The 27,081-nt window shown below is 39.7% G+C and overlaps 2 protein-coding genes and 1 long non-coding RNA gene across 4 annotated transcripts in view; 2 read left to right on the top strand and 1 right to left on the bottom strand.

Moving 5' to 3' along the window:
• Positions 1-2,187, bottom strand: part of PLGRKT (plasminogen receptor with a C-terminal lysine) — a 33,964-nt gene extending 31,777 nt beyond the window's left edge. The window contains exons 1-2 of the mRNA XM_085307263.1: positions 2,092-2,187; positions 1,746-1,832 (exon numbers count right to left, since the gene is read on the bottom strand). Of these exons, the coding sequence (XP_085163389.1) occupies positions 1,746-1,826 (81 nt within the window). The 5' untranslated portion in view covers positions 1,827-1,832; positions 2,092-2,187. The remainder of the gene's footprint in view (positions 1-1,745; positions 1,833-2,091) is intronic.
• Positions 2,188-2,245: 58 nt separating this feature from the next.
• Positions 2,246-11,004, top strand: LOC146601388 (uncharacterized). Its single transcript, XR_014896150.1, has 4 exons — positions 2,246-2,326; positions 2,430-2,550; positions 10,017-10,155; positions 10,574-11,004. It is a non-coding gene; the product is annotated as an uncharacterized LOC146601388 (long non-coding RNA).
• A 370-nt stretch (positions 11,005-11,374) lies between these two features.
• On the top strand, positions 11,375-24,815 carry LOC146601387 (programmed cell death 1 ligand 1-like). Of its 2 annotated transcripts, none has more exons than XM_085307243.1 (7): positions 11,375-11,578; positions 15,965-16,033; positions 16,686-17,039; positions 17,524-17,805; positions 19,068-19,178; positions 22,712-22,777; positions 23,754-24,815. In XM_085307243.1, the coding sequence occupies exons 2-7, from the start codon at positions 15,979-15,981 to the stop codon at positions 23,774-23,776; spliced, it is 891 nt and encodes a 296-aa protein (XP_085163369.1). In that variant the 5' UTR covers positions 11,375-11,578; positions 15,965-15,978; the 3' UTR covers positions 23,777-24,815. The 2 variants fall into 2 exon arrangements, with proteins under 2 accessions (XP_085163369.1, XP_085163377.1); XM_085307251.1 differs by lacking the exon at positions 11,375-11,578 and adding an exon at positions 13,206-13,275.
• The last annotated feature ends 2,266 nt before the right edge of the window (positions 24,816-27,081 follow it).

Below are 27,081 nucleotides of genomic sequence, written 5' to 3'. Positions count from 1 at the left end.
AACATCACAGATGCAAGAGATAAAAGGCAACTTTTCCCTCTTCTCTATCCTCCACCAGAGCTGAGAGCTCTTTTCTTCCATTGTCTGCTGATGAAGAATGTAAGTCCTTTTTCTTCCTTACTTCATCCCTTTCACCCGACATGACTGCATATTTTATGTGTTTTTTTATTTTAAAAGGTGCAGGTTTTTGACATGGCTGTTATGACTGCAAAAACAGTACATATTAAATATGTACTTCTAGAGAGAAATCTATTCTACTGCCTACTACTACTATTAAAAAAAAAAAAATCAGAAGTTTCCCAAAGTGTGACTTGCAACAATTTTATTTGCATTTGAAACAGCTTATTTTTGTAGAAGTAGTTGATTACTGATATTAGTCTAGGCTTTTGGGACGATCAAACTACAGCTCTTAGTCATCTGAGGTTAAAGGCCACATGGAGCTCTCTGCCCATCAAAGACCCCAGAACTCCACGAGAACTAGTCTGAACCCAAAGTGTTTTCTCAACTCCAATTTTCCCTCTGTATAACAGAGGAGAAGCAGACCATGAAGCACATCTCCACTTTAATTTCATCATYATGTTCTCAAACCCTGAAATCCCTCTCTTCAGGTAGATTTCCAAAAACTTTTGGGGTGGGGAGAGGGCATTTGTATAGTAAAGAAAACAGACACAATTTGTTTGTATATAAAACATCTCTCTGCATTTGAGAAATACATAATCCAGCACAAACAGTGATGTTCACAGATCTAGCACGAAGCTGAATTTCTKTAGACAGTTAGTGGTTATTCAGTGTATCTTTTCTTACACTTTCTCTTTTCTAGCAGCATTTCTGGTGCTACTTCCAGAATTCAGTTTAAATATGATCCTGTAAAATCTAGTATCTGCACATACTTCAGCAGCTCTGAAAACTAGAGTATGCCATCTACTGGCAATTTAAGAAATGGGAGGTACAGCTACTGTAACTTCAAACATTTTAAACGTCTTTGTATTCAACTCCAAAGCATACCTAGAAGGCAATATACCAGTTAAGTCTTTCAGACTGTACTCTACCGTTTGGTATATAAGCAACTTAGAGATCAGAAAACACCTGACACCACATCAGAAAACTGTAAATAGTGCTACACCTAGTTTCTGTTCTGCCCAAGTGTCTGAAAYCTAGCACAACAGAAACTGGTTTTCCTCCTCTTCCCCAGCTGCTGTTTTATTAGTGTGAATGAATGATCTATGCCCTATTTAGTCTCACCTGCAAGAACAATAAACAGCCATATTGTAGCTTGCTCCTAATGTGAAAAAAATTGCTGTTACTGAACTCCCAGAAGAAATTGTAAGTTTTGTAAGTTTTTGGAAAAGTTGAAACATGTTTAAYTAATATTTTTTAGGAGTAACTTCAACATTTTATTACTCATGCAGTTACTGAATCACTTGATCATACTCATGTAGCTTTATGCTTGAGTACTCTGGCTATGCTTCAGGGAATTGTTGGCAAAACTACACTCTTAGGGTCTGGCTAGCACAGAAGTAGTTTATACCCCCGTAAGACTCCCGGGGAAGTTACTGGATTTAGATRACAGCAGTTTTGCACATCTGCATTTGATGTGTTAGTCGAACACATCTGAACTAACAGATCTTGTAACCAGAGCACGTTTAACCCTGGCAAAGAGCAAACYCCTTCACTTAAGCTTAGCTTTTTGCAGACAGCATGGCGAGAGGAACCTTTCTGGAGGCCGCCGGCGGCGTAGGCGTTACCTGCAGCCGTGAGTTCATGAGCATAAACTCCTGCTGGGCTTTCAGGTTTTCGTTCATGGCTTTCGAAAAGACGAATCCCATCGTGCCCTGAAGCGCAGAGCAGACAGCGCGGGTGAGCACCGCGTCCGGGCGGCCTCGCGGCCTCCCCGTCCCCGCGTAGGTCGGGAGGGGGGCGGCGCTGCCCCCGCCGCGCTGCCCCCGCCGCGCTGCCCCCGCCGCGCTGCCCCCGCCGCGCTGCCCCCGCCGCGCTGCCCCCGCCGCGCTGCCCCCGCCGCGCTGCCCCCGCCGCGCTGCCCCCGCCGCGCCGCGCCGCTCCCGGCCGCCTCCGACCCTGCCGCGGCCTCACCTGCGCGAGAGGCGCCCACGGGCGCGGGCGACGAGCGGCGCGGAAGGTCACGGCGCGCCTCACGAGCGCGGCCGTTGGGCGGCCGTTGGGCGGTGTCGGCGGCGGCAGAGATTTAAGGGGCCAGCGCCGCTTCCCTTAGTAAGCGTTGGCGCTCCTGGCTTCGCCCGCGAGCTGTGCTCAGGGGTTTGTTGCAAATCGTTAGTTATAAATTCTCAGCGCGTTTCACGAGCAGTGGGTACGTATGGTGGAAAGCGCGAAGGCTGCTGTGATGCGTTTTAGTTGTCGCTCATGTCGTTAGTCGTCCCTTCATTCGCTTCTATTCCGTGTTTGTCCCCTAGCGTATTCCCTATTTTATTCCACACGAATGTGCGTTCATCAGTGAAGCACTAATTTAAAGAGCAGGGGAAGAAAATGGCCGGTTTATGTCTGCTTTCAGAGGGAAGACCGTTGTGATACGTGGTAAGGCTTTTGATAAGGAAACAAAACTGTGCAAAGTTTAAATCAGCAAAGAACGCAGTCTCAAATGTGGGTGACACCTAGGATTTGTGTCTTATTCTGCCTTTTATAATGTGCTACTATTTTTTCATCATTTCATGCCATCACCAACTATAATTTAGGTTCACTTTCAATTCCAAAGAAATGAAATTTTTGTAATTAAGCAAGTGTAGAGACAAAAATTATAATCTGACCATAGGCTTTTAAATACTGATAGAAGTGTTGGATAGGACTGCCAGAACTCCTCATATTAAATARTATCTCATTAATGCTTCCAACATCAGTCTGAGAGTCTATGACAACACTCAGTACCTCAGTTTTCATGTTACAATGAAAATTACCTTTTTCCAGAAGGAGTCTTTCAGCTCAGGATTCAGAGGTAGTTTTCAAACACCTATCTGCTAATGTAAATAAGTTTTTGTGGGACGATGCATGGAGGTTTTTCAGACATATGAATGATGGGTGGCTATGTAAAATATGAAAAGTAGTTACTAGAATAATTATAAGAGGCGGTTAAAAATGGATAAATGTTGGTACGTTAAGAAGCAGAGAGAAAAACTTTAAGAGAGGATCAGGAAAATGACAAGGCAGAGGAGGGCAGGAAAAAGAACTAAATTTAATAGATAAAATTGATAGATGAAATTAAATAGAGAGTGCTGATAATAGAGCTGCCCAGCAGTGAATAGAAAAATGTAGCATCCAAGCTCATGGGAGTGGTGGTCTGTGTGACCAGCAAGAAGGTAGCACATAACTCTGTAAATTCAGACAGAAGAAAGTGCACAGAATGTGGAAGAGGGGACAGGCTGCTTGGGAGAATTACAGGAATGCAGTCAGAGTATGTAGAGATGCTGCGAGGAAGGCTAAGGCCCAGCTGTAATTGAGTCTTGCAAGGGATATTAAGGACAACAGGAAGGGATTCTTCAAATACATTAGCAGCAAGAGGAGGACTGGGGAAAATGTGGGCCTGCTACTGAATGGGGCAGGGGCCCTGGTGACAAGGGATACGGAGAAGGCAGAATTACTGAATGCCCCCTTCGCTGCAGTCTTCMCTGCTAAGGGCAGCCCTCAGGAATCCCAGAGCCTGGACGTGAGGGAGCAAGTCTGCAGAAGGGAAGACTTTCCTTTGGTTGAGGAGGAAAGGATTAGAGACCTTCTGGGCAGGCTAGACATCCACAAATCCATGGACCCAAATGGGATGCACCCACAGATATTGAGGGAGCTGGCAGATGTTGCCAAGCAGCTCTTCATCATCTTTGAAAAGGTGCTGGAGAACTGGAGAGGTACGTGAAAACTGGAAGAAAGCCAATGGTGTCCTGGGCTGCATTAGGAAGAGGGTTGCCAGCAGGTCAAGGGAGGTGATCCTGCCCCTCTACTCAGCCCTGGGGAGGCCTCAGCTCAAGTCCTGTGTCCAGTTGTGGGCCACCCAGCACAAGAGAGACATGGAGCTGCTGGAGAGAGTCTGGCGTAGGGCAACAAAGATGATCAGAGGGCTGGAGCATCTGCCCTATGAGGAACGGCTGCGAGAGCTGGACCTGTTCAGCCTGGGGTAGAGAAGCCTGAGGGGGGATCTGATCAATGTGTACAAGTACCTGAAGGGAGGGTGTCAAGGGGACGGGGACAAACTCTTTTCAGTTGTCCCGTGTGACAGGACAAGAGGCAATGGGCAGAAATTGAAGCACAGGAAGTTCTGGCTGACCGTGAGGGGGAATTTCTTCCCTGTGAGAGTGACAGAGCACTGGCACAGGTTGCCCAGAGAGGTTGTGGAGTCTCCTTCTCTGGGGATCTTCAAGGCCCACCTGGATGCAACCCTGTCTAACAGGCTCTTGGTGACACTGCTTGAGCAGGGAGGTTGGACTAGATGATCTCCAGGGGTCCCTTCCAACCTTACTGATTCTGTGATTCTGTGGTAACTCCTTGATATCTAGTAAGCCACTTGTGCAGCTGTGATCCAAGGGAAGGATTTCCTGTTATATTCCAGTTCTGCACAAGATGGCAGTACTGCACTTGCAGGCAGCAAATGACCTTTTTTTTTTTTTTTAATTTGGCCTCACTGAGGAAAATTGTCATTGATCAGACTTTCACTTGTATATCTAATAGAATATAATTTTTCTTCAAAACAGTTCAGCAAACATACCCTCCACCACCCACACTCTATGCAATCAAATCAGCAATTTTGATCTGTCTAGATTTTTTCCCAACTCCTGAGCAGAAAGATATTCCAGACTAGAGTAGACTGCTGTCTTGCCAAGGTTGGTATCTGTGGAGGTGTAATGTGTTTGGTCAGATGATACTGATTTCTTAGAATAAAGGATGTGGGCAGCTGTGGCTTTGTGGCTGGGAAATAGGGCTGGTGTCTGAAGAAAGAAGTAAGGATTGCTGGAGCAGCAGAGGGAATAGGGGCTGGTTGGTGGTGCATGGTGTTAAAAGAGTTAAGTGGTTTATTTCTGCATAGGTGAGAGGAGTTAGTCTGGGAGCAGCAGGTCTGAGCTACACCAGACTTCAGGCACCGGAGAGAGCCCATCTGTGACAGGGGCTGTAGCTCCTGCTTCCTTTTGCTGACACCTGCTTGTTGCTCCAGGCATGAGCTGAACAGTGGTATTTCACTGATAACTGTCATATTCTGTCAACCCATAGGGCTCATCCTATTCCAATTCCTGCCCCCAGCTCACCTAGAAAACCAGAAACACCTTGACAAGCTACAATCAAATCTAGAAAAAATATCTGTCTTGCTCAGCTGATAGGTGCTTATCTTACCCTTTCATCAGTGCCTTGCCACATTGTGTTTCTAATGCATAATGAGGGAGCAATAGTGGCCTAGAAATGGTGTTGCGAAGCCTGCTTTGGTGCTGTGTGGTTTTGTTGATGGGTTTTGTCAGTTGAGAATCTTTGTCCTGTGGAGTACAGTACGGCAGTGTAAAATGCGGATTGTGAAACTGTGCTTAGGCATAGACTTGTTCAAGGATTACAGGCTATGGCCTATTGACTGCCAATCTGCTAAGTCATGATACAGGCTCACAAAACTTTATTAAAGAAATGAAACATGCGATGTTCTTAGTATCAAATATTGCATTGTTGGATTATTAGCAATTTTGAATTTAGGTAATGTTTCATTAGTCCAGAAAGCTGTACGGATTGCTGCTGTTGCAAAATAACCACACAAAATCATAAAGATGTTTTGCAGTATTGCAAAATTGGCAGTCATTAGGCAGGTAGTAAGATCTCCTTCATTCTTGTCATCTTTTTAAAATTACTTAAATGATAATTATATTTTCTCCCCAAATAGTTGGTCCAAAAATTAAATGTTATTTGGTGCTTAATTGAAAAAATTAAGTAACCTGTAACAGGAACCATAGCTAATACGAAAAAGGGCAGTCTGGGTATGTTAGAGTGCTAAACTCCCCTTTTCTGGGCTTTACCTTTATTCTTCTTTTTAATACTAAAAATAGTCGAGTGTGTTATCAGGAATGTATTTCTCTTTCCCTATTTTCTTTTTATTACCTGTTATGATAATCATCTAGGTGACTTTGATTGGCTAAAGCATTCAAGTAAGCATACATGATATTTGTGCCTCAGTCAAACTTTATTTAGAACTCTTTTAACATACAGTTATGATTTTAAAGTTGACTTCCATATAAATTAAAAGCAATAGTAATTAATCATTTGCCTAATATCTTGCTTAGTGATATAAGCTCTTATTCTTGCTTCAGGGTCAAATGACTAATGTTGCTAATACAGCACTCTACTGAAAGCCGTAACTGGGCCAAATTCACCCAGATTTATCAGTGTAATTCCATTAATGTCTCTGAGGCAACAGTGCAGATAAAATATACTATCCTCTGAATCGGTTACCTGGCCTAAATTACAAGTTATGAATAAAATTTTTCCAATTAGGTGTATATGGTAAATATATAACTTATGCCATTATGGATGCTTATTGCTAAATAATATTTTTGCAAGATAAGAAAGAAAAGAGAATGGGGTTAGAAAATCATCCAGAAGAAATGTAGGAAAGAAAGAAAGTAATCATTCTTTCTGTTATTTTTATACATAGTGCAGATGAATTAATTGGTTTGAATTTTACCATAATGATGGTAAAACAATTCATTAGGTATACAGGGTCTAACAGGGTTGTTCAGTATATGAGCGTGCTTGATCCTTCAGAGAGGTTCTCTTACACTTTCCTCTCTCCTGTCTCTCCTAGCTTTCAGGAAGGAAAATGGGAATAGGGAGGTGCTGAGGCAATACCATTTTCCCTGGATTCTAAGATGGAGATTGGATTCCCATTTGTACATTTCCTAGGTATAAAACAATTCATAATCCATTTCCGCTTCATACGCTAAATGAGGAAAGAAACAAATTGTGCTAGAATCTCTCCCTTAGAGATATCCTGTCAAATTAATATTTGGAAAAGAGTTTGTGTCCATACCAGTCTGCCTAATTGACATTTCAATATACATCTCACTAGAAAGGATATTTACAAAATGAAATTACAAAAGATGTCTTAACATTTTCCAAAATGCTCATCAAATGGACAGAAAATGCTCATTTAGCCCCTTACAACTTTGAAGCTGCTGAATCAAAAACAGTTAAAGAACTTTACAGATAAAAAAAAATGCTCTAAAATCATAGTCTTTAGGAGACTGTTTTCCCCATTTTATCATAGCAAATTGAGCTGAACTTCTTCCTTATCATAACTAAAAGCATGCTTACTGAAAACAGGCATGACTGCAGGATTTTTTAGTCCTATGTTAATTATTTCTTTAATCCCTTTTTTGTTCACTAGTCCTATGTTAATTATTTCTTTAATCCCTTTTTTGTTCACTAGTCTTAATTTTGTTCAGCAAAAAATCCAGTTTTAAATATTTCTTATGGTAAGGACAAAAAAAAATATAGAATACTTGAAGATTTTTTTAAGTTCTCTTAATATTTTACTTCTGCAAAAAGGAAGTAAATCTGTCAATTGAGTGAGCTTTGAAAGTCCAACCATGTATGCAGAGTGAATATAAACCTTTGATAAAGCCATTTTCTTTGCAATAAGGGAAGTCCCAGTGTTATCTAATCCTCTTAGTCAAGTACTTACCAGTTGTGAGTTTATTAAAGTTGCTTATAAACAAGCTTCCTCTTCATGCTGGGAATATCTCCCCAGTCTTGCATCATTCTTACTGGAATGACACTCCTCAGACCTGTATTACTGAGCTTTAGAAATGCTTTTGTGTCTGGTTTGTAGCTTTATTTTTAATGTATAGTATCTAACTGATTAAATTCACCTTTTACAAATGTCATTTATTATTAAACAATGTAGATCTTAATAAAATACTGGCTGTGTTAGTCATTCTGGTTACCTTCATGCCTTGCACCAGTTGCCACCACCAGTGTGCCACTCTCCTTAACTGCATGAACAAACCTGGATAGGCAGATCATATTCTTACTGGTCAAATTCCTGATTTTTTTAACCAAAATCCTAATTTCAGTAATAATCCAGGTGGCAACACCTACAGTTGGACAGGTAGTCACTGGATAACATGATACAGAGCAGATTTGTTCCTCGCAGTGACTTTAAAGTAAAGTATTTCCTAAAGGAATATGCTGCTGTATCACGCTTTTGGGGGGATAATGATTGCCCAGCTTGTATTTGCTTTTGTCATTTCCTGTTTGGAAGAAGATTTATCATAAATGCTGTAAATGCTAACCAGTGATAGCCACACCCATTAGACTCTCTTTTCATGTTTTTGTTGAATTTAAAAAATGATTGCTAGAAAGCATTTTTTCACTTAAGCAACTGAAGAACAGAGAAATGTTTCACATTTCATTTTGTATTTATACTGTCCTTCTCATGTTGTCATGTTTTGTGAGTCTAACAGGGTGGTTCAGTATATGAGCGTGCTTGATCCTTCAGAGAGATTCTCTTACACTTTCCTCTCTCCTGTCTCTCCTAACTTTCAGGAAGGAAAATGGGAATAGGGAGGTACTGAGGCAATACCATTTTCCCTGGATTCTAAGATGGAGATTGGATTCCCATTTGTACATTTCCTAGACCTACTGTGAGCGGACTCTCCATCTCCTCCTCTATGCTGATATGCATTTTATTGTTACTATACTGTGGGAGTGCCACTCCTTTTTCCCCAGTGGAAGATTCTAGGGTACCTTGAAGATTATCTGRTCTGAAGAGTTGCTAGCATGCCATCCAGTCGAGAAGCAGGAGTGAGAGTAAAAATGCAGTATAAATACCTAAACTGAATATGCAAGAAGGAAAAGTAAGGTGGGAATAAGGTGTCCCTAGAGGTTGTGGGCCATTTCCCTGCATGCTTCCTTGCCATAGCCACTTGAAAAGTTGTATTTTTGTCCACTTGAATTAGTTGAGTATCCTGCTCCCTAAAAGATTACTCATTTAGCATCTGTGTATAGCCCAAGAATGTGTCATTCTGCTGGTTTCCCACTCACAGTTGAGGATGTGAGTATGTTGGGAAGTCATGGTATAAGAAAAAATCATGATTCTTTACTGGATTACTTTTGTGATGATCATTAACAGTGTTTCACTTTTCAAAGGCAAATCCAGTTTTAAGATGAATTAGACCAACTCTTAGTGCCATCCTACTGAAGTCAGAAAAGTTTACACAACTTTTGAATCAGGCTATTTAATTTGTAATAGTTTTTTTTTCTGAAGACTGAAGTGCTCAAAGCAAGTCTTTTTGACAGGTTCTGTTGCCTTATTGTGACAGAGATAGCTATTTTGATTCTATGCTGGTATTTTAAAGGATAATTGTGTGCTCTGGACTGACTGCGGATTTTTAAAAGAGTCAGCAGTCTAGTCTGTATTCTTCCTTAAACATACTGAAGCTAAAAGTACCGTTACATACACCTCCATTAACGTGCCTGTTTGAAAACAACGGAGGAAACGTGCAGCAAAATGGAATGTGGTTGTCCAAGGATGCTTTCCTGTGCTCCAGCATCCTCAAGAAGCATGTAATAGTACTGTGTGTAGGCTGCTATTTCCCGAGATGGAAGTTGTTTGCACATGGCATTTCTATATGAAATAAGTTTCAGTATTACTCAAACTTGTCTAGTTCAACAATGAAGTACAACGGAAAACTGCACACCAGTAGCAAAGCAGGGCATTCGTTAGGTTAGGGCAGTCAATAATCAGTAAGTCAGTAGACTGAGAAGAGGGACAAAGGTGGAAAAACGAATTTTTGTAGACAGAATACTCACTATATAATTTTCAAATGCAAGCATAAAATTTGCAGGTGAGCACTTAAATACTGTTGCCCAAAGTTACAGCAAAAACACAGTAAAGCATTCTGGCAGCTATTGCATTCCAGCTCTGCATCTCTTTGTTTTGAAGGGGATCCAGCATATAGAGAACGGGAATAGCAGCAGCTGGTGCTGTGGTTCTGACTGAACTGAACAGTTTTCCTCATCTTCCTTTCCAGAGCTCACACAATATGATTTCAGAGGATCTGAGTACAAGTCTATGAACAAATTTTTGTCAAGCATCTTAGTCCTCGAATATTGCACGCAGCGCCTGGCACAGCGATGCTCTCAATCAATAGAAAACATGATGGATTATGGGTATGTATTACAGTTTCTCCACCACCTGCTAGTTTATGGCCCCCTACAAAATTTTGGCTGTGTACTGTGAGTGGCAGTACTTGGTACTTATGGCACAGGACCAAAGAGGTTTGCATGTATGAGGTAACCTTCAGCTACACATTTGTGCCCTGTGCATGCAGCCTTGGATTAGTTTTGAGTTTTCTTTACATTGCACCCTGCAAATGTATTCACTACTAAACTGTTCTCATAACAGCCCAGAATATATTCTGGTTCTTCAATGGACTAATGTCCTGAACAAATATTTTAGGGTTCCTTTGTTTTGGGAAGTTTACAGGAGAGATGTTACTACTGTTATGTTTTGTAAAGAAACATTTTCACGGGAAAGAAACCTTACTATATTATCATATTGGTTCTAATTTGGAGTTTTATCCTTCAGTAGGCTCTGGAAGCGTCAGAGAACTCAGCTGTTTAAAGGAAACTGGACTGCTTCTTTGTCTCTGGAAAAGCAGCAAACAGACCCCGGACTTCATGGCCATCTTATGTGCGGTGCAATCATCCAAATTTCAGTTCTCTTGTGGATGTCTTGAATATAAGTGGGCTTCATCATATAGTGGGTTATCTGTTTTGGGAACAGGGGAGGATATGAGTCCACTGTGAGGTTGTATCTTCCTTTTTTTTTAAAAAAAAAAAAAAAAAGCAACACAATTCCTGCAATTCCTAAGGGATGTGTCATTATTTTTCTGATTCATCCAAAGGCAATTCATAATCCAAAAGCAAGGCAATTTTGGCATCCGGTACATTGTGTGAAATGATTTATGTGCAATATGTATCGTGTACAAGTGAAAGTAAAAGTAGTTCTTGGTTTCAGTTTTCTTCACTTTGTATTCGTAGCTTTCAGGAATAGAAAAGCATCACAGGATACTCCCCTGGCTCCTTCTAGCTAATTCATGAAGAACCAGATGTGTTTCCTTTGTCTCTGTCTTACCAGAAGACTTGGGAAATGTAGGCTTAGCTCCTTCTCTTAGAATTTCCAAGGGTCTGGGAGAAATAGGGATTTTGTTATTAATGTTCCTGTACCTTAAGGGTCTGCATAGTCTTTTTTTACCAAAATGTGAAATATGATGTCATCCTTCCGATCAGTGTCGTAGTTTACATTTTCTGTTAACTTTCCAAAGACTGTCCGGTCACGGAGTCGCTTCACTAGGCTCCTTCTCCCGGTGAGGAGCTCCCATGCTCCCGAGGGAGCTGCTGCGCCGCCGGGGCGGAGGGGAAAGGCCGGGCCCGGCCGGGGGGAGGCCCGAGGCGCCCTGCCGCCAGCATCGCCACACCGCGCCGTCGGAGGAGGGGCCGGCGCCGCGCCGCGCTCCGCACAGCGCTGCAGCGCTCCGCACAGCGCAGCGCAGCCCTCCGCACAGCGGCGCAGAGCGCGGAGCCGCCGCCGGTAGGTGGGGGGCGGCGGGCCCGGGGGCGGCGGGGGCAGGGGTCCCGGGAGCGGCACAGCCTGCCGGCCCGCGGAGGAGGTGCCGCGCCGCTGCGGGACGCAGCCGCCCGCAGGGCTCCCTCTGAGGAGGCGGCGCGGCGCCCCGCGCTGCTCCCGCTGCTCCGCGCAGCCGCTCCGCGGTGCCTCGGCGCAGCCAGCGCGCCGGGCTCGCGGGTCCTGCTGCATCCGCGGCAAGGACCGCCTCCGGCGGCCTCCCGGAGAGCGTGCCGGCGAGCTGCGCCGGCCGAATTAGGAATGCATAGCGGCACAGGGGACCAAGGGGTTTGCCTAGGAAAACGGCAGCAGGACAGACCGCAGACAAAAGTATGGAATTTAGGGGTTTGTGTGTGTGTATATTCATGTGTATGCATACACATACCCCTCCATGCATATATACGTGTATAGACTCTATTTATATGTGAATATATGTGTCAATAGATATGCGTACATATCCATACATATATACACATATTTATGCATACATGTACATAAACATACGTATATACACAAAAATGTGTGTATTTTTATGTATACACAATAGTGTATATACATATATAGGTGTGTATCTATATACTCACTGTAAAAAGAAAATAACTTTCAAAATCTTTTATTTGCTGTAAACTGTTTACATGGGAAAAAAACAAAGTCATGTGGGCGCAAGGGACGCAATTAACTAAAGAGGAAACTAAATTCATAATTTTTGAGAGTTAACTACATTAATGACTCCTGCAGTCTCTCAGGCATTATTTTGCAATTTAGTTTTGGTTTCTTGTATTCTTTTTTTTTCTGACAAAGTCAAATGTCATTAAAGCTGTTTTTTAAGCACAGAAGAAACTAGTGGAAAGAAAAGTTCATTATGCCTCATCAATTATAGAAATCCACCCCCTCAATCTCCTAAGATAGTTTCAGGTTTCTAAAGCCTAAATGTTACATTCAGCTTTTTCATATACCACTGTCTCTGTGTTCCTCCCACACTTAAAGTAAAAAGGTTAATGCGTACCAACTTTGTGTATTATGTGTTTTTACTTCCATGACAGGTACTGTGAGTAGGCTGTCAAATAGAAAGAAAAAAAATTTTCGCTGAAATTTTTTAAGTGGTCATTTTACAGTATTTTTTTCCTTTGGAGAATCCCAAACCTTATTTGAGGTACTAAAAGACAGTATAAGTGGGTGACTTGCCCTGAAACATGCGTTTAAAGCCATATATTGTGCTGTTGATCAGGTTATCCCTCTACCATCATCAGCACATTCATGTGAGTACTGCCTTTGGCTTATAATACTTGCTTCTCTATTCTTTGATGATCTCTCGAACCTAGAAAAAGAAAAAGACAGCACTCTTTATTCCTGTAAGTGATATAAAGGCTTAATAGCTCTTCCTGCACTACACATCAGCAATAAGGCTCTCAGATCTTGAAGAGAAAATGTACCCTGTGCTCTGTAAGCTATTACCAGAGAAGGGTAAACAGGGTTCTTCCTGTTATTCCTACTTATGATGTTTACACACAGAAATATGTTACACAGAAATTTCCAGTCACTATTAGCAGTTGCTCGGCACAGTGTGTGATAAATGCTGTGGGAACCTTGAGTCAGTGTGGATGGATCACTTCTTCTTACTGGTCTTCCAAGGACTGTTGTTCACATCTTGCTCCGATCAGATGGTATGTTTCTTAAAATGCCTGTGACATTTTATGTARTAGTTTTCCCAGCATTTGTGTCTCTGGTTACAGTGAACCACTGTTAATAGAGTATTTTCCCTGGTGGGGAATTTTCCAGTAATGGGGAAGTTTTCTAAAGAACTAAATGGAGTTACATCAGCATTTAAGTTCTGTAACAAAACAACTTGGGTGCAACAGCSTTGTTCTCCCTCTCTTCATTTGATTGTGAGAGAAGTGTTAACACCCATCAARACTGAAGACTATTTTGCACTGTGAATTTCTTTTTGCTTTTATGAAACTGTGTCAGCTGCAGGTGTCAGACACAAATTAGGAGGAGGAGGAGGAGAGGGACATTGTGGTAGGTTCTCTAAGAAAAAAAAAGTGAGAAGACAACTGCTTTGGCACCCTGAATGGCATATAGGGTCTCAAGCAGCTTTAGTTGAGTCACCTGGAGAGTATGTGCCTGCTCAAGGCGAAACAGAAGAAGGCTCTATAATGGTTATTGCAGGTGACTTTTTCATGTGCATCTGGACTTAACCTGGACCTTTTTTTTTCTCTGTCTGAAAGTGAAAAATTGAGTACAGTAGCAAATATTCTCAGTCTTGAGGGATTTTGTAAGTGGTATATTTCTTAGTAAGGCTCTGCTTGGCAGCTGGAGAAAGCATGCAAATTTAAGTTCTACATTTGCATAATGTAAGATTTCGAGCCATAAAAATGCTCACTTCCTATCATCCTTCTCTGAGGAGTTTGTCAAAAACCCTCCCCTGGAGTTAATGCCTGAATTCTGATTTCTTGCTGAAAAAGCGGGTGTGGGTTGCATGTGATGGTACAGGTGTGTATGTTCCTATGACTGTAGYGCACATGCTATTTGTTCCAGGCAGTCTATTAGCTCAAGTCTTTATTTTTTTCAAAGTAGAATATACTATGGACCTGAGCATACTACAGCCCAAGTCATTCTCCCATGGGCAGCCCAGAGAGATAACATGTCTGTACACATGAGTTTCTCTAGTGTATGCTTGTGCAGGCTGTATCTGGAGTAAAGCTTGATCACAGCACACTTTGAGATTGGTATTCTTCCACCTTGTTTGAGGAGCTTTGTTTCTGGAAGTCAGTTGGCGCGCTGAACCACTCACTTGGGTGGTGACATGATGTTGAAGGCATTTTCATGAATGCTCATCACCAGAAACTTGGGTTATCTACTTTAGCTACTTACAGGCTTAGGTAGAGGTTTGCTGGTGCTCCTAAGAATGTAAGCTGTGGTTAATGAGTAAGTCTAGGTCTGTAGCCATACAAGTCTGGAATGTATTTATCAGTGAAATAGAGTTTAGGAATCTTACTTGTATTTTCCTGTTCCTGTTCAGCAGAACATGCCTGCCTGACTATGCATTAAAGTGGCTTTCTTTTTCAGCTTGCTTTGTGTTGCCTTCCACAGACACTCTGATGGGATCAGGCAGCAAAAAGCAGGAGAAGAAAGTCTTGTTTCAGATTCTGTTGAGGAAAATCTAAGTCCCTTAAGCTACCATGCTATAAAGGCACATATATGTCTTATGACTCAGGATAATGCTGTTGCTTTGTTACTATTTTTTATGTTGAAAATGAGAGAAACAAAGACAAAACAATTAAAGGATTCTCAGACCAGATAGAGTGTCATCAGTTAGGACATCTGATGTTGCCTAATTTCTTATGCAAATACTGGAACTACCATTAGAAAGCAGTTTAATGCAATCTTTGCTTATTTCTGTGCCTGTTTAGGTATCCAAACCCAGAATTTATCTAATATTTAGATAATTTATCTAAATAATTTTATCTAAATAAAATTCTAGATTCTTCTGTACTCATAAAGGACTTACATTAAAGAGTTTGAATTCTGCCTGAAGGTAGTTTGAAAAATGATGAGGCTGTTTGATCCTGCCACTGCTGTGACTCAAAATACACACTTAGGAAGTGTGTGTAGTGTGTGAAGTGTACGTATGAATTGACATTAATCAATGAGTTGAAATGCTGATGTTGTGTAGGAGTATAAAGGGCTGTCAGCAAAGAAAGGGGAAAATTTTCTTGAGGGAAAATTAAAATCAGTTGCATCTTCAGATGTAAAACAGGAAAAAATCAAGCAAACAGATTTTGCTTGTAGGCTGGCAGTTTTTAGTACTATTGTACAAATGCATTSTTATAAACATGCTCATTAAAAGATTAATTGACACTTGAATGTTGTTTATAATACAAGCCCTGTATTAGCATTATGAAACCAGATGTTACGAAATTTAGTAAATTCACAGTATGTTAAGCAAGGCAAACTGGTGAGGGAGAGGTGAGTTCTATTTCTTCCACTGAATGTGTATGGAAAGCTCCTCCTCTGTCTTCCTAATGGCAACACTCCCTGCTACTGTTTACTATAACAACTAGGTACTTATGACTACTTACTTACTAATTGACAGAAAGCAATGAAGTATGTATTTTGCCGTGACCGCTAGCAAGTGTTCAAAGAAAATAAAACTGCATGTCCTTCCTAAATGCAAGCAAGAAACTTTCTGCGTGATTTATAGTGGTCATAGGTGCAATTCTGGCATGTCTGGCTAGAGTGGAATTTAGTGCCTTTAGTCCAGTTCTTCATATGGAGTAGCTGAAGTATGTTCTACAGTGCAAGTTAGAAAGAAGCAGATATTTATATTTGCCAATTATTTTATCATTTTAGGTTCTATCTTCACCATGGAAAAACCTTTGCTTTTGTATATCTTTGTATTCCACTGGCATTTTCTAAATGGTAAGAAGCTGAAYTATTTGATTAGTCTCCTATCCCTGTATAAGCAAGGAAATTTTAACTCCTCAGGTAGTTTTCTGTAAAGTATTAGTGTTTTGTTTGTTTTTCTTTGCTTAATGTTTTAAATAAAAAGATCTTTACATGCTTTTAAATTAAGCTCTAGATATGTATGCTTAATATAAGTGCTTTGATAGGGATCTGGATCAAAATCCCGGTCATTGTTTCAGCATGTATCCCACTTAAGATGAGGTACCAAACATAGGTAGTTTCATTGGCTATGTCAAATCTGGGAATCTGTTTTGTATTCTTCAGCATCATATGTAAAAGTAATTGACACTTATAAAAACAGAATGTTCTCRTGAGAGGCATTAACAATTGCAGATGGTTTTCTGAAGGCAACGGCTGAAAGTGTGCACGTGCATATGTCTATTTTTTTAGCACAATCATATCGTGCATTTGCACAAATGAAGTGTCTGCAGATAGAAATAGCTCAATTTATCCTGAATTTGTCTGAGTGCATGCAAAAAGTTTAACTTGTATGAACCGGATARTATTTTTGGTCCTTCAAAGGTCCTATGCGTATGATAAACATAACTTCAAAAATAAGGCTTGTAGTTGAAAAATTAAAAATTTTCTTCTGAATTTTGTTTTTCAGCTTTATTCACTGTTGAAGCTCCGCAGTCACTCTAYATTGTGGAATATGGAAGCAACGTGACCTTGGAATGCACGTTTCCAGTGAATGGGCAATTAAAGTTTAGAGATCTAAGTGTCAGCTGGGAAAAAAAAGATGAATTTAGAAAAGATGTTTATGTACTTCTCAAAGGGGAGGAAGACTCCAGCAGTCAGCACAGTGACTTTAGGGGAAGAATAAAACTGTTGAAAGAGAAACTGAACTTTGGGCAATCTCTCCTTCAGATCACTGATGTTAAGCTCAGAGATGCAGGGTTTTATCGCTGTCTTATTGACTATGGGGGAGCTGACTACAAGATGATCAATTTGAAAGTTAAGGGTGAGTTCTGCTGCAGGAGGTTCAGTGCTCTGTGGCACTCTTGAAAGACCTTGGAGGAGTCCCTGGTGAAAAGCATGCCTGGGTTATCAGAAACCTCTCTCGAGACTTGTGCAGCCACATGGCCATTGCAGAGCTGAATAACCTTGTGTCTCTGTCCAGATGGAATCCATTTCCATGCTTTATTTTCCAGGCATAAGAGGAAAGATGCTGAAAAAAAAAAATGAATAGGGCATACTGGACCAGAGAACTAATGCAGTTTTCCAAACAACATCAGCATTGTAACGAACCTTATATAAATTCTGTACYCCTCTGATTACTATGAAGAGACACAATATGTACCTTGTCTGTCAAGAATACTGTTTACAAAAACCAAGTTGATATATAGAAAATTGGCTCAAAGGCTGAGGATGAGGAGATTGTGTCTTGTTAATGTATGCTGTTCTTCTAGGTTTTTACTTGTAATTGTTTTCTTCTCTTTGCCTAGCTCCTTACAGAACCATAAACCAAGGAGTGGTGAGTACAGGAGACAAAGAATGGAAGTTAACATGCCAGTCAGAAGGATACCCAAAAGCTCAAGTAATATGGCAAAATGGAGAATATCAAGATTTAACTGATAAAGCAAACACAAGTTATGAAACTGGCAATGATCAGTTGTACCGTGTGACAAGTACACTTACAATCAAAAGCAGAACTGATGAGATTTTTCACTGTATATTCTGGAACAAAGAACTTCAAGAAAACACATCTGCTGTTTTATATGTAGCAGGTAAACACTTCTGAATTTCATTTATAGTAGTACTTTTCCAGATCTTACATCATTTCATATCTGATAGATCAGCTATAATTTTCTTCTCTTTCCTATCTAATTTAGGAAAGGCTAAAAAGAAATGCTATGTGATGTTAAGTGTTGCTGTTAATGCACACTTTCACAGTATTAATATGTTCACTGTGCCTGCAGGGGTGGAGCTAGGTGTTTAAGGATAGCAGTTTTGCATGGCCTTTAGTTAAGTGAAAATTGAGTGTGCGCCTGTCATTTAAAGGAAGTTCAATTATTTGAAAAGCATACAGCTTGGATCCTAGAAATAAAATTCTTCTTTGTAAATTAAACACATTTTACAAAAATATTCTGTTTCAATGCTGTTAACTGTCTAAGAAATTGGAACAACATGTGTTTTTTTGCCATGACAGCCTTTGCTGTCAGCATATTGAATTTAGCAAATTGTGCACAGATTGTTTTTCTCATAACATAGATAAACAGAAGGCACATGAATGCAGGAGAGCAGTACAGTTTCCTGTAAGACATTTTAATCAGTCCCTATCCCTACTGCTTTTTTCCTTGCCTACTCTTATTATTTCTCAGATGTCTGTGTGGTAAGCTGGCACAAACTTTGAGCAAGACTGGAAACCTGGTCCCGCTGAAAAATAATCTTTTCATATTTRTCAGACTGTTACTTGGTCAGGTCATTTCACTAGTCTAATTCGCAAGTATCTGTGCTAGCACACTTTCCAGGCCTCTCAGGGGGGTGAAAACAGGCAGAAAGTGGGAAAAGCCTATAGCAGTCTAGTCCTCCTTTCAAAGAGTGGTGAAAAAGAGAGTACAGTTTAGACAAGAAATACCTCTGGGATTCAAAGAGGCCACCTATCTTTTGCATTCAGAGCCCTAGCATTTAAAGGGACTCTAGTCTCTTTCTCAACCAGCTTTTTTCTATAATCCTGATGGAATGAAGCTAAGACGGACATAACATTTTGTTCCTTGATGAACAGCAGTGCTTGTGACAGGAATCAAAGGGACTGTCACCCACAATCCTAGAAGCAAAGATAAATATGRGTATGTTTTATCTTTTTGCCTTTATTGAATTAGTGGGATGTGGTGAAGTGCACCATTAGCATCTGGCCTTGGATACAATCTAGAATGCTGCTATAATGTCTAAAATCCTAGTGACAAACATAATAAGGTGAAAAGAAAGCAAAAAGGAGAAGCTTGAATATAATTCTGCAATATCTTTTTCCTGATTGTTTTTCTTAAAGATTCAGCTAAGGATGTTCTGTGGACTAAGAACAGACGCTTTGTTGGAACAATTCTGATTGTGACTGCTCTCTTTGGGTCGGTGCTTCTATTTATGCACTACCTAAGAAAAGGTATTCAAGTTATTTATTTTAGCGTATCTCAGTTGTTATCCATCTATTGTGTTATTGTGTTAATTCATCCTCACAGAGGTCGGATGAGAGGAAAAAGCTTGATTAGTTCCTTCATCCTTGAAACAGCAATCTTTTACCACGTAATTATTATTTTTTCTTTATTTGACTTTATCACACACTACTTATTAAGTTAGCAGAGTGGAACAGGTTATCAGCCCCTCGTGGTTTTTGCTTTTAGGTAATGGCTATATTTGCTTACAGGTAATGAGGTAGAGCAGTAGGATTGGTTGTGTTTTTTTTTTTTTTTTTTTCCTCCAATCTAAAGGTCCCACAAAGCACAGCTTATATACCTCAGGTAACGATAAGCTTCTGCTTCTGAGTCCTCCCTTACGATTTGGGCCTTGAGTGCTGGGAGTGGATTTTTTTTTTTTTTTGCTACAATCTACAAAGAATTACACAAACTGTGAGAGCGTGTATTTTAAAAAATGTTCTATTTGATATGAGTTCTAGCTATATCTTTGTTCTGGTTAAAAAAATACAATAAAATGGTACACTGCATGTGAAACAAGATGTCTAAGGTTTTGAATCTGAAAGGCTTTTTCATAAGAGATTCCTATTGTGGCTTCGTACCATATATTTATTTATTTTCCTTGTTATGTTTTGAGCTTTTTCAGTTCACTTGACTACCTTGAATTGGGTATTTTTGGCATCACGCTGTGAAGAGCTAAAGTGTTGACCCTAACTTGTTTTCATTCACTAGCCGACCCAAACAAAAAACTAGGAGATAAAGTATTTTGGGATAACCTAACATGAAAATAATACTTTTTTTGCCCCCAAATGAAAGAAAAATGTTTGAAATGTGTTGCTTAACCTGAAATAAGTGTGATTTCATTTTGTCTTTTTTCTTTCYTTTTTTCTTCCCCTTAGGCAAAGATGGGTTTTTGTATTTAGGGATTATTTTTACTCTTCATCTTAAGAGCTGCAATAAAGCCAGGCAGATCTCTGAACATTCATAGGATTCATTTTGAAAATATCAAAAGGAAAGTTTTTTATTGAACATTTTTGTTTTGGTGAAAACAATTTGTCTGATTATAACAAATTTGTGAACATTTTTACAAGATTCACAGTTACTTTTTTTTTGAAATAAGCTTTCTGAATGTTTTCGTCCAACTGTATGCAAGGAAAACATGCAAAAGATCTCAAAGTTGACACTCTTCTCTTACCATTACAGTATCATACTCACACTGCTCTGTGAAGTATTACCAGAAATGCACCCCAAAGCTGAACAAGATAATGGACTAGTAGCTCATCTGGAAATTCTGAAATTTTATAGTATATGTAAATAGGTAGCTAGCATGAAATTCAGCTGGAACAAAGCAAAGGCTATGCAGTAATATCTTTTCAAGTGGTATTTCAAAAGGTGGTACACCAAGAGAGTTGTACTAGCTTAGGCTGTATGGCTGAATGGTTGGGTTCCCTCTCTGACAGCTCTCTTTCCCCCTAGTGAAAACTAGAAACAGCACTATATTCTAGCTGGAAATCACACAAAAGCACTTACAAGCAAAGTCTACACTGAAATTTCATGTTCGTGAAATAGAAGATAGAACTAAATGCAGATATTCCATCTTTGGTCACAGACTACTCTCTTGAATAGGTGCTATGGAGACTGGTTTTAGGAGAAGTATTTGTAATCCTAACAAGCTTGCAGGTGATGCTTATAGACTACAGAAGGGCTGCACTAACCTTGCATGTCTTAAGTTTGTATTTGTCCTAAGAATGTGATAGGAATAGGGGCAGAACATGAAAGTGGAAGAACAGCCAGCAGAAATCCTTGACTTCTCAGAAGATTCCCATCTGGGGATTTTAGATGAAGGTCAGAAGTTTCCTAAGTTGCTTGAGAAACATTTACGATGTACATGTATGTATATATATATATATTTATGATGTGTATGTCTGTTTATGTATGTATGTGTGTGTATATGTATACAGACGTGTGCACACAAATATATATATAATGCATACATGTACGCACCCCCACATAAATATATATAAACACACACATATATAGCATAATCTACAAGTTAATTCAGAAACTAAACTAGTGGTGACAGTTTATTTCTTTTAAAACCCAAGCTGTTGTAGCTGAGCAGGCAGATGATACTTTGAATAAAGGAAGGTTCTTTAAGAACAGAACTTTCCTGCTTTCCTGTAACCAGAACATTTTTCCCCCAGAGCATTGAGAAGATGATTCTCTTCTTGTTCTCTGTTATGTAATAAGTTCAAAGTAGGGCTGAAGACATACTGCTGAACAAGTACTTTTCAGTACTTGTGCGTAGTGTCAAGGAGTTCTGGCTTAAAGTTACTCTAGTGAGAAAACTGACAGGCCGGGCACTAAAGAAAGTATTTTAAAGGATTTGAAGAAATAGAGTGTTTTGAGAATGAATGATTGTACTATGTCAAGAGTGCCCTTTCACTACTGTGCTTGAGCCCTCACTAAATTGAAAATTAGTATTTTGTTTCTTTTTTGATTTTCTCTCTTACTCTCTTTCAACTAGAGAAAACAAGGGCAATAGAGTATATCTGGCTAATGCATCAATGAATGTATCAAGTATGTAATGTGTAGCATAAATCTAGATCAGTGTGACTTTCATAGAAATATGAATTTATTCTGTAATTATGATAACCATAGGCAAAATTACTTTCACCTCCCATTTTGCATTCTACTTGCCATTTATGTAACAACTGTAAATTATAAATTATAGTTAAAAAGTGATTTTTGGTTAGTTTGTTAATTTCTTGAGATGAAAAGATGAAAAAAAAAAGAAAGCATACCTGTTCCAAGAGCTGATGCAGCCCTGATACAGACAAGAGCAGGACAGAAGGCTTCCCAGTATTTTGGTAAGCCTGTAATGGGATGGGACATGCTCCCTGCAACGTACACCTCATGATGGCAGCACAACCTGGCTGSTGCGCAGACTGTGTGCTGCAAGTCATGTTGACACTACGCTGTGTTACCTCCAGTGTTGTAATGCACATCAGAGGCTCTGTGTCACAGCACTGAGGACAGAGGGGTTGCCCAGCCCAGAGAATCACAAGGAGAAGCTGCAGCTTCCCTGATAGCTTCTGTTTCTTCCTGTTGAGATCCTGGTGCTATTTAACAAAACTCAGTGAATGGTGCCGGTACCACCATTACAGTGAGAAACAGGGAAAGAGAGAGACGGTTAAAATTTATTGAGAGAGAGAAGAAATTAAAATCCTCACATAGTGGCTTATGGGAATTCTTTTAATTTGGTGTTTGGTTTTATGGAGAGACCACTTCATACTATACTGTTCTGTCAAAAACTAGTTGTTATTGGCAACGAAGTTTTTTTAAGTGGTGTTGCCCAAAACAGACAAAATCCTTTTCCTTGCCTGCATTTCAGTCACACAGTTCCTGGAAGGCCTGGGACAGCAGGTTTTAACAAAGATTTATCGCTAGATGATAAGTTAAATCCGTCCTGACTGTTTTCTATATCTATGTGGTTTATTTAAAGGACTGTCCAAAAATGAGGGTAAACATGATTGCAGAGATACTTCTTTTGAAGAGGAAGACTTGGAATGTAAGTATAAATCATAACGGGAAAATATTAGCAAATTTCATACAGCACATATCATCTGCAGTCTCTGCATCTAACACACCAGCCAAGCCTTGATTCATGGCTAATTTACTCAGTCTTCTCTTTCAATAGGCAGAGCCTTCAGGAGAAATATGACTTCCCATTATCTATCTTATAAAGATAGGTATCACATCACAACTGTTTGTGTGGCTGTYCTGAGAGTTATATCAAAAATTAATTTGATTTTGTTTTAAAATAATAAAGTTGTTCATAAAAAAAGAGATGTGGGGCTATATAAGCCGAATCAGTCTTTCAGAAAAAGGTGTGGTGGCATAACTGACAGAGTGGTGTATGACAGCAGGGAAGGGGATGAGGAAGGAGATCTTACAGCGTCACTGCCACGTTAGCAAGTCTAGAAGCCATGATATTCTGTTTCAGTAAAGCATAGTCTTAGGAAATAAATGACCAGTCTCTGAAATTCCTAAAATAAACTGTGGTATGGAACCAAATGAAGCAAAAATTAAGTTTTTTCTTTCTCTTTGACTTCCAAAGCACCTACATTACTCCCTCCCTGCTATTTACTGTAATAAATCTAAACAGGTATGCCTGCCAGTCCCACAGAAAGACGGTTATACTAATAAGGAAACTCACAAACCAGGTACTAAAGAATGGTTGAACTTTGAAAAGAATGGGGATCCTAAGCCACAATAATTCCACTGTCTGTTTGTGTTAGGAGAGCACTTACCATCACTGTACTTCAAATACCATTTTATTTCCTCACATGATTACCTTCTCTTTCTGTTTTATTTGACCTTTTATTAATTTCGTTTTTAGATCATTAACAATGACAATGGAGGAAACTATTTTTTGGTGCCTCCAAACATTAGGAAAAGAGTTGCAAAGCCAGGAAATGTTCTATTACTTCAAAATTAATCCTTTGYAACTTGATAATTTGTTCATGTATTTATTTCTTTTACAGGTAAGCAAACTGAGAAGACTTAGTGTAAACAGAGGAAGCTTGTTTCCTCCGTGAATGTTTGACAGCTCCAATGTTCTGTGTTCTGTTTATTATGTTCTGTGTTCTGTTCATTGAAGGGGGATTTTCTTCTCTTTTTTTTTATTCTGAGATTGCAATTTTCTTCCATATCATTGTAAGTCCAAAAAAAAAAAAAAAAGTAAGGAAGCTAATGGAATTATTGTGGTACAAAAGGCCTTTGAATTCAGGCCTCTGAATATGTGATATATACATCTGTATAGGTATGGAGATACTTACTCAAATGTCCATGTTTCTACTTTATCAAGATTATGCACTTTCAAGGACACATTTCATTTAAAAGTATCYTTAAAAAAGTGAAGCACTTTAGATCTAAGACTGTAATGAATTTTATAGCTAATTCTAGAATAGTCCATCTTCTGGGCTGCTTTTTCACCTGGAGGTCTCAATTCCCTGCAGAGAATTTGTTTTCCAACTTGCAAAGAAGATGTTTAATTCTTTGAGCCACATAAAATATTAGGATGCAACAATACAGAATGCCATACAAAGAGGACATTTTCTATCCTTATCATAGATTTTAAAAAACTGGTTATGCACTTCTCAGCTTGAAAAATTATGAAACCCACTTGACATCACTGTTTGGAAATAATAAGATAATACTGAGCTGCTTAAGTTTCTTACTCTGAAGAAGTTATTTTGGGGATATAATTTACTTGTGTGATATAGCTAGCACTGCTGATCACTCTGCTGATTTACCATTTGGAGGCATTGCAACTCTTCGGACCTTCAGCAAGACAGCTCTTGATTTGAACTGGCTTTTTATTCAGACCCTTTTGGGGAACCATTGAACTTCACGGACATGAAATATATGCTCATGTGATTGCTTAAGAAATGCTCATGGCACATACTCCTGKATTCCAGTTCTTCAGCTACTGATCTGTTATATTTGCCAGCTACATAGCTTTATGTGTCAGAAATACACAGATTAGTTTTATTTATTACAATGCCATTCACAACTGTATGTTCTTAATAAAATGTGTTTTGTTTTTCTTGTTTCTGCTCTCCAATTTGTTGATGCCCAGTGTCAGGACTACTTGTGGCACTTTGAAAACTCAGATATCGAAGATTTGATGTAGAATAGTACCTGCCTCCATGTCACCATACCTTTTTCACTTCATGTCATCCTTCTCTTGACTCCCACAAAAAAGAGTGGAGATCCAGTATCTGATTGTAGTCAGGTTTTATTTTCTGGTTTAGAATAGATAAGTCTGTCCAGTGATCCTAAAGATATGAATGCAGCTGAGATCTCCACTGGTGGGAGTATCTTTKCTAGCTGATGTGAAGTCATGTTTAATAATGCTGCACCTTGCAGTARGATAGAGAAATGCTTTTCAGAACCATAATTAAGTCAGTAGACCCAAGTCTTGTTAAAAAGTTACTATAAAGTGGTTTCTCTAATTCACTGCAGTSCTTGCACTTTTTAATACTAATTCTTGCTCTGATTCCTCATAGATACTATGCAAACCTGAACATCCTCTTTTTGAGGCCTTGATCCTGGTGTCACTGAAGGCAATAGATAATTATTCCCAGAGCATAAAAATGGCCTCAGAAATCTTAGGACCAAGTGTGGAAAAATGCACAAAGTAGTTTTGTACTACCTTGTTTGTAATGCCTTTTCAAGTCAGCCTCATTTTTTACTTCCTCTTTGAGGACTGCAACATCTGTTTGCATAATAAAGTAAAAGTGAAAGAGCTATTTTTTCTCTTAAATAATCACCCTTTGCAAGTGCTATTAGAGCTTCCTTAGTATTGTGGAACTRAAGTCAATCTTTTTATTTCACTCCTTATAAAACTCCACCAAGCAGTAGAAATTGTTTTATGTATCTTTTCCCAATACAGAAAAGTACTATGATGCTGCTGAATTCAGAGCTGACTGGCCCAAGTGTATATGTTTAAATCATGCTATTTTATAGAAAGGTACTCAACATTATGGCTTTAGAATTCCTTAAAGCAGAAACCTGCTTAGAACTTSCTTAGCTGCAGTAATAAAAAGTCTTGTTTTAGTGAGAGAAATACATGTATATTTCCGTGCTTGATTCACACAAACATGACTGATCTTTTCTTTGATTTTACATGCCACAGCTTTTCACTAGGAGCAGACCTCTTCCAAGTGATGCAGAACTATCTGGAGACAAAAGAGCATGTACAGCAACAACATATCTGAGAAATCCTTAAGGAAGAGACCACTGTATCCTCCTTTGTGTTGGTTGCTTGTGGGCAGCATGGGCTTGCAGGGTGCACACCTTCTCTGCAGTCCCAGATTGTTGAGGTGGCTACTCTCTGCTCAGCCCTGGAGTGAGTTGCAGCAGAGCCATGAGGTTCTGGGAATGCCGGCCCCCGCATAACCGTTTTGTCACACACAGCGGGAATCACAAGATTCTCACCTGTCTCCACAAGCAAAGGTGCACACAGCACAGATCTTTACAATCTGGCAGTCCTCATCTGTTTACTATGTGATCCACTTTGCCTGTTTTCAGCTTGCCTCATTTCAGTTGCAGGGAGGAAAGCATGGCATACCAACGCAGGTGTTAGTCAAGTCACAATTATGAATAGGTTCCATCTAGCTCACAGATCTCATTTGTATAATCTCCATGAAATGCCACCTGCTGATGATTTTTTTTTTCAAATGTAAGAAGTTTACTTCACTTTAAGCAGTTGTGTGCTCAACAGAGAAGTTATGACAGCTCTACAATCTTAGCCAATGACGGATACATGCTCCTCCTACCTCTGCTCTTGAGCTAGGAAGGTAGAGTGCAATGTTCTTACAGATCCAGACCCAACAATGCCCTTCTTCAGATCATTGCCTCCTGATGTGGCAAAAAAAAAAAAGCAGAGATGGCAAAAAGCAGCTCAAAGAAGTTCACTATGCATAAGAACCATCACCCASCAATCCACAGAAGGTTGAGTGGGTAGGCAAAATGCAAAGCCATTTGGGGTACCAGGCAGCATGCCGAAGGAGCACAGGGTGAGCTCCCTAGTGACCATCTGCAATTACACATGTATTGAAACAGCAACCAAATTTGTTATGTGTGGTGAACTGACTGGCCACAGATTCTGCACAGCTGCTTGTCAAACTATCATCTTCTAAGAGTTTTCCCTGCTCAGGAAATATAAATGAGTATCATAGCGTAGAATAATTAATGTTGTTTTTTTTTTTTTTGAAAAGCAGTTATCTCATGTGTCTGACATAATGTTATTTATTTGCACTCTAATATGTCTGCTTTATCTATGAAATACCATGCAGAGAAGAAGGC

This window comes from Rhea americana, unplaced genomic scaffold (genome assembly GCF_003343005.1).
Source record: "Rhea americana isolate MKP2758 unplaced genomic scaffold, rheAme1 scaffold_103, whole genome shotgun sequence".
Classification (NCBI taxonomy): domain Eukaryota; kingdom Metazoa; phylum Chordata; class Aves; order Rheiformes; family Rheidae; genus Rhea; species Rhea americana.
Note: the sequence above shows the minus strand (reverse complement) of the source record. Positions and strands in the feature narration are given on the sequence as shown.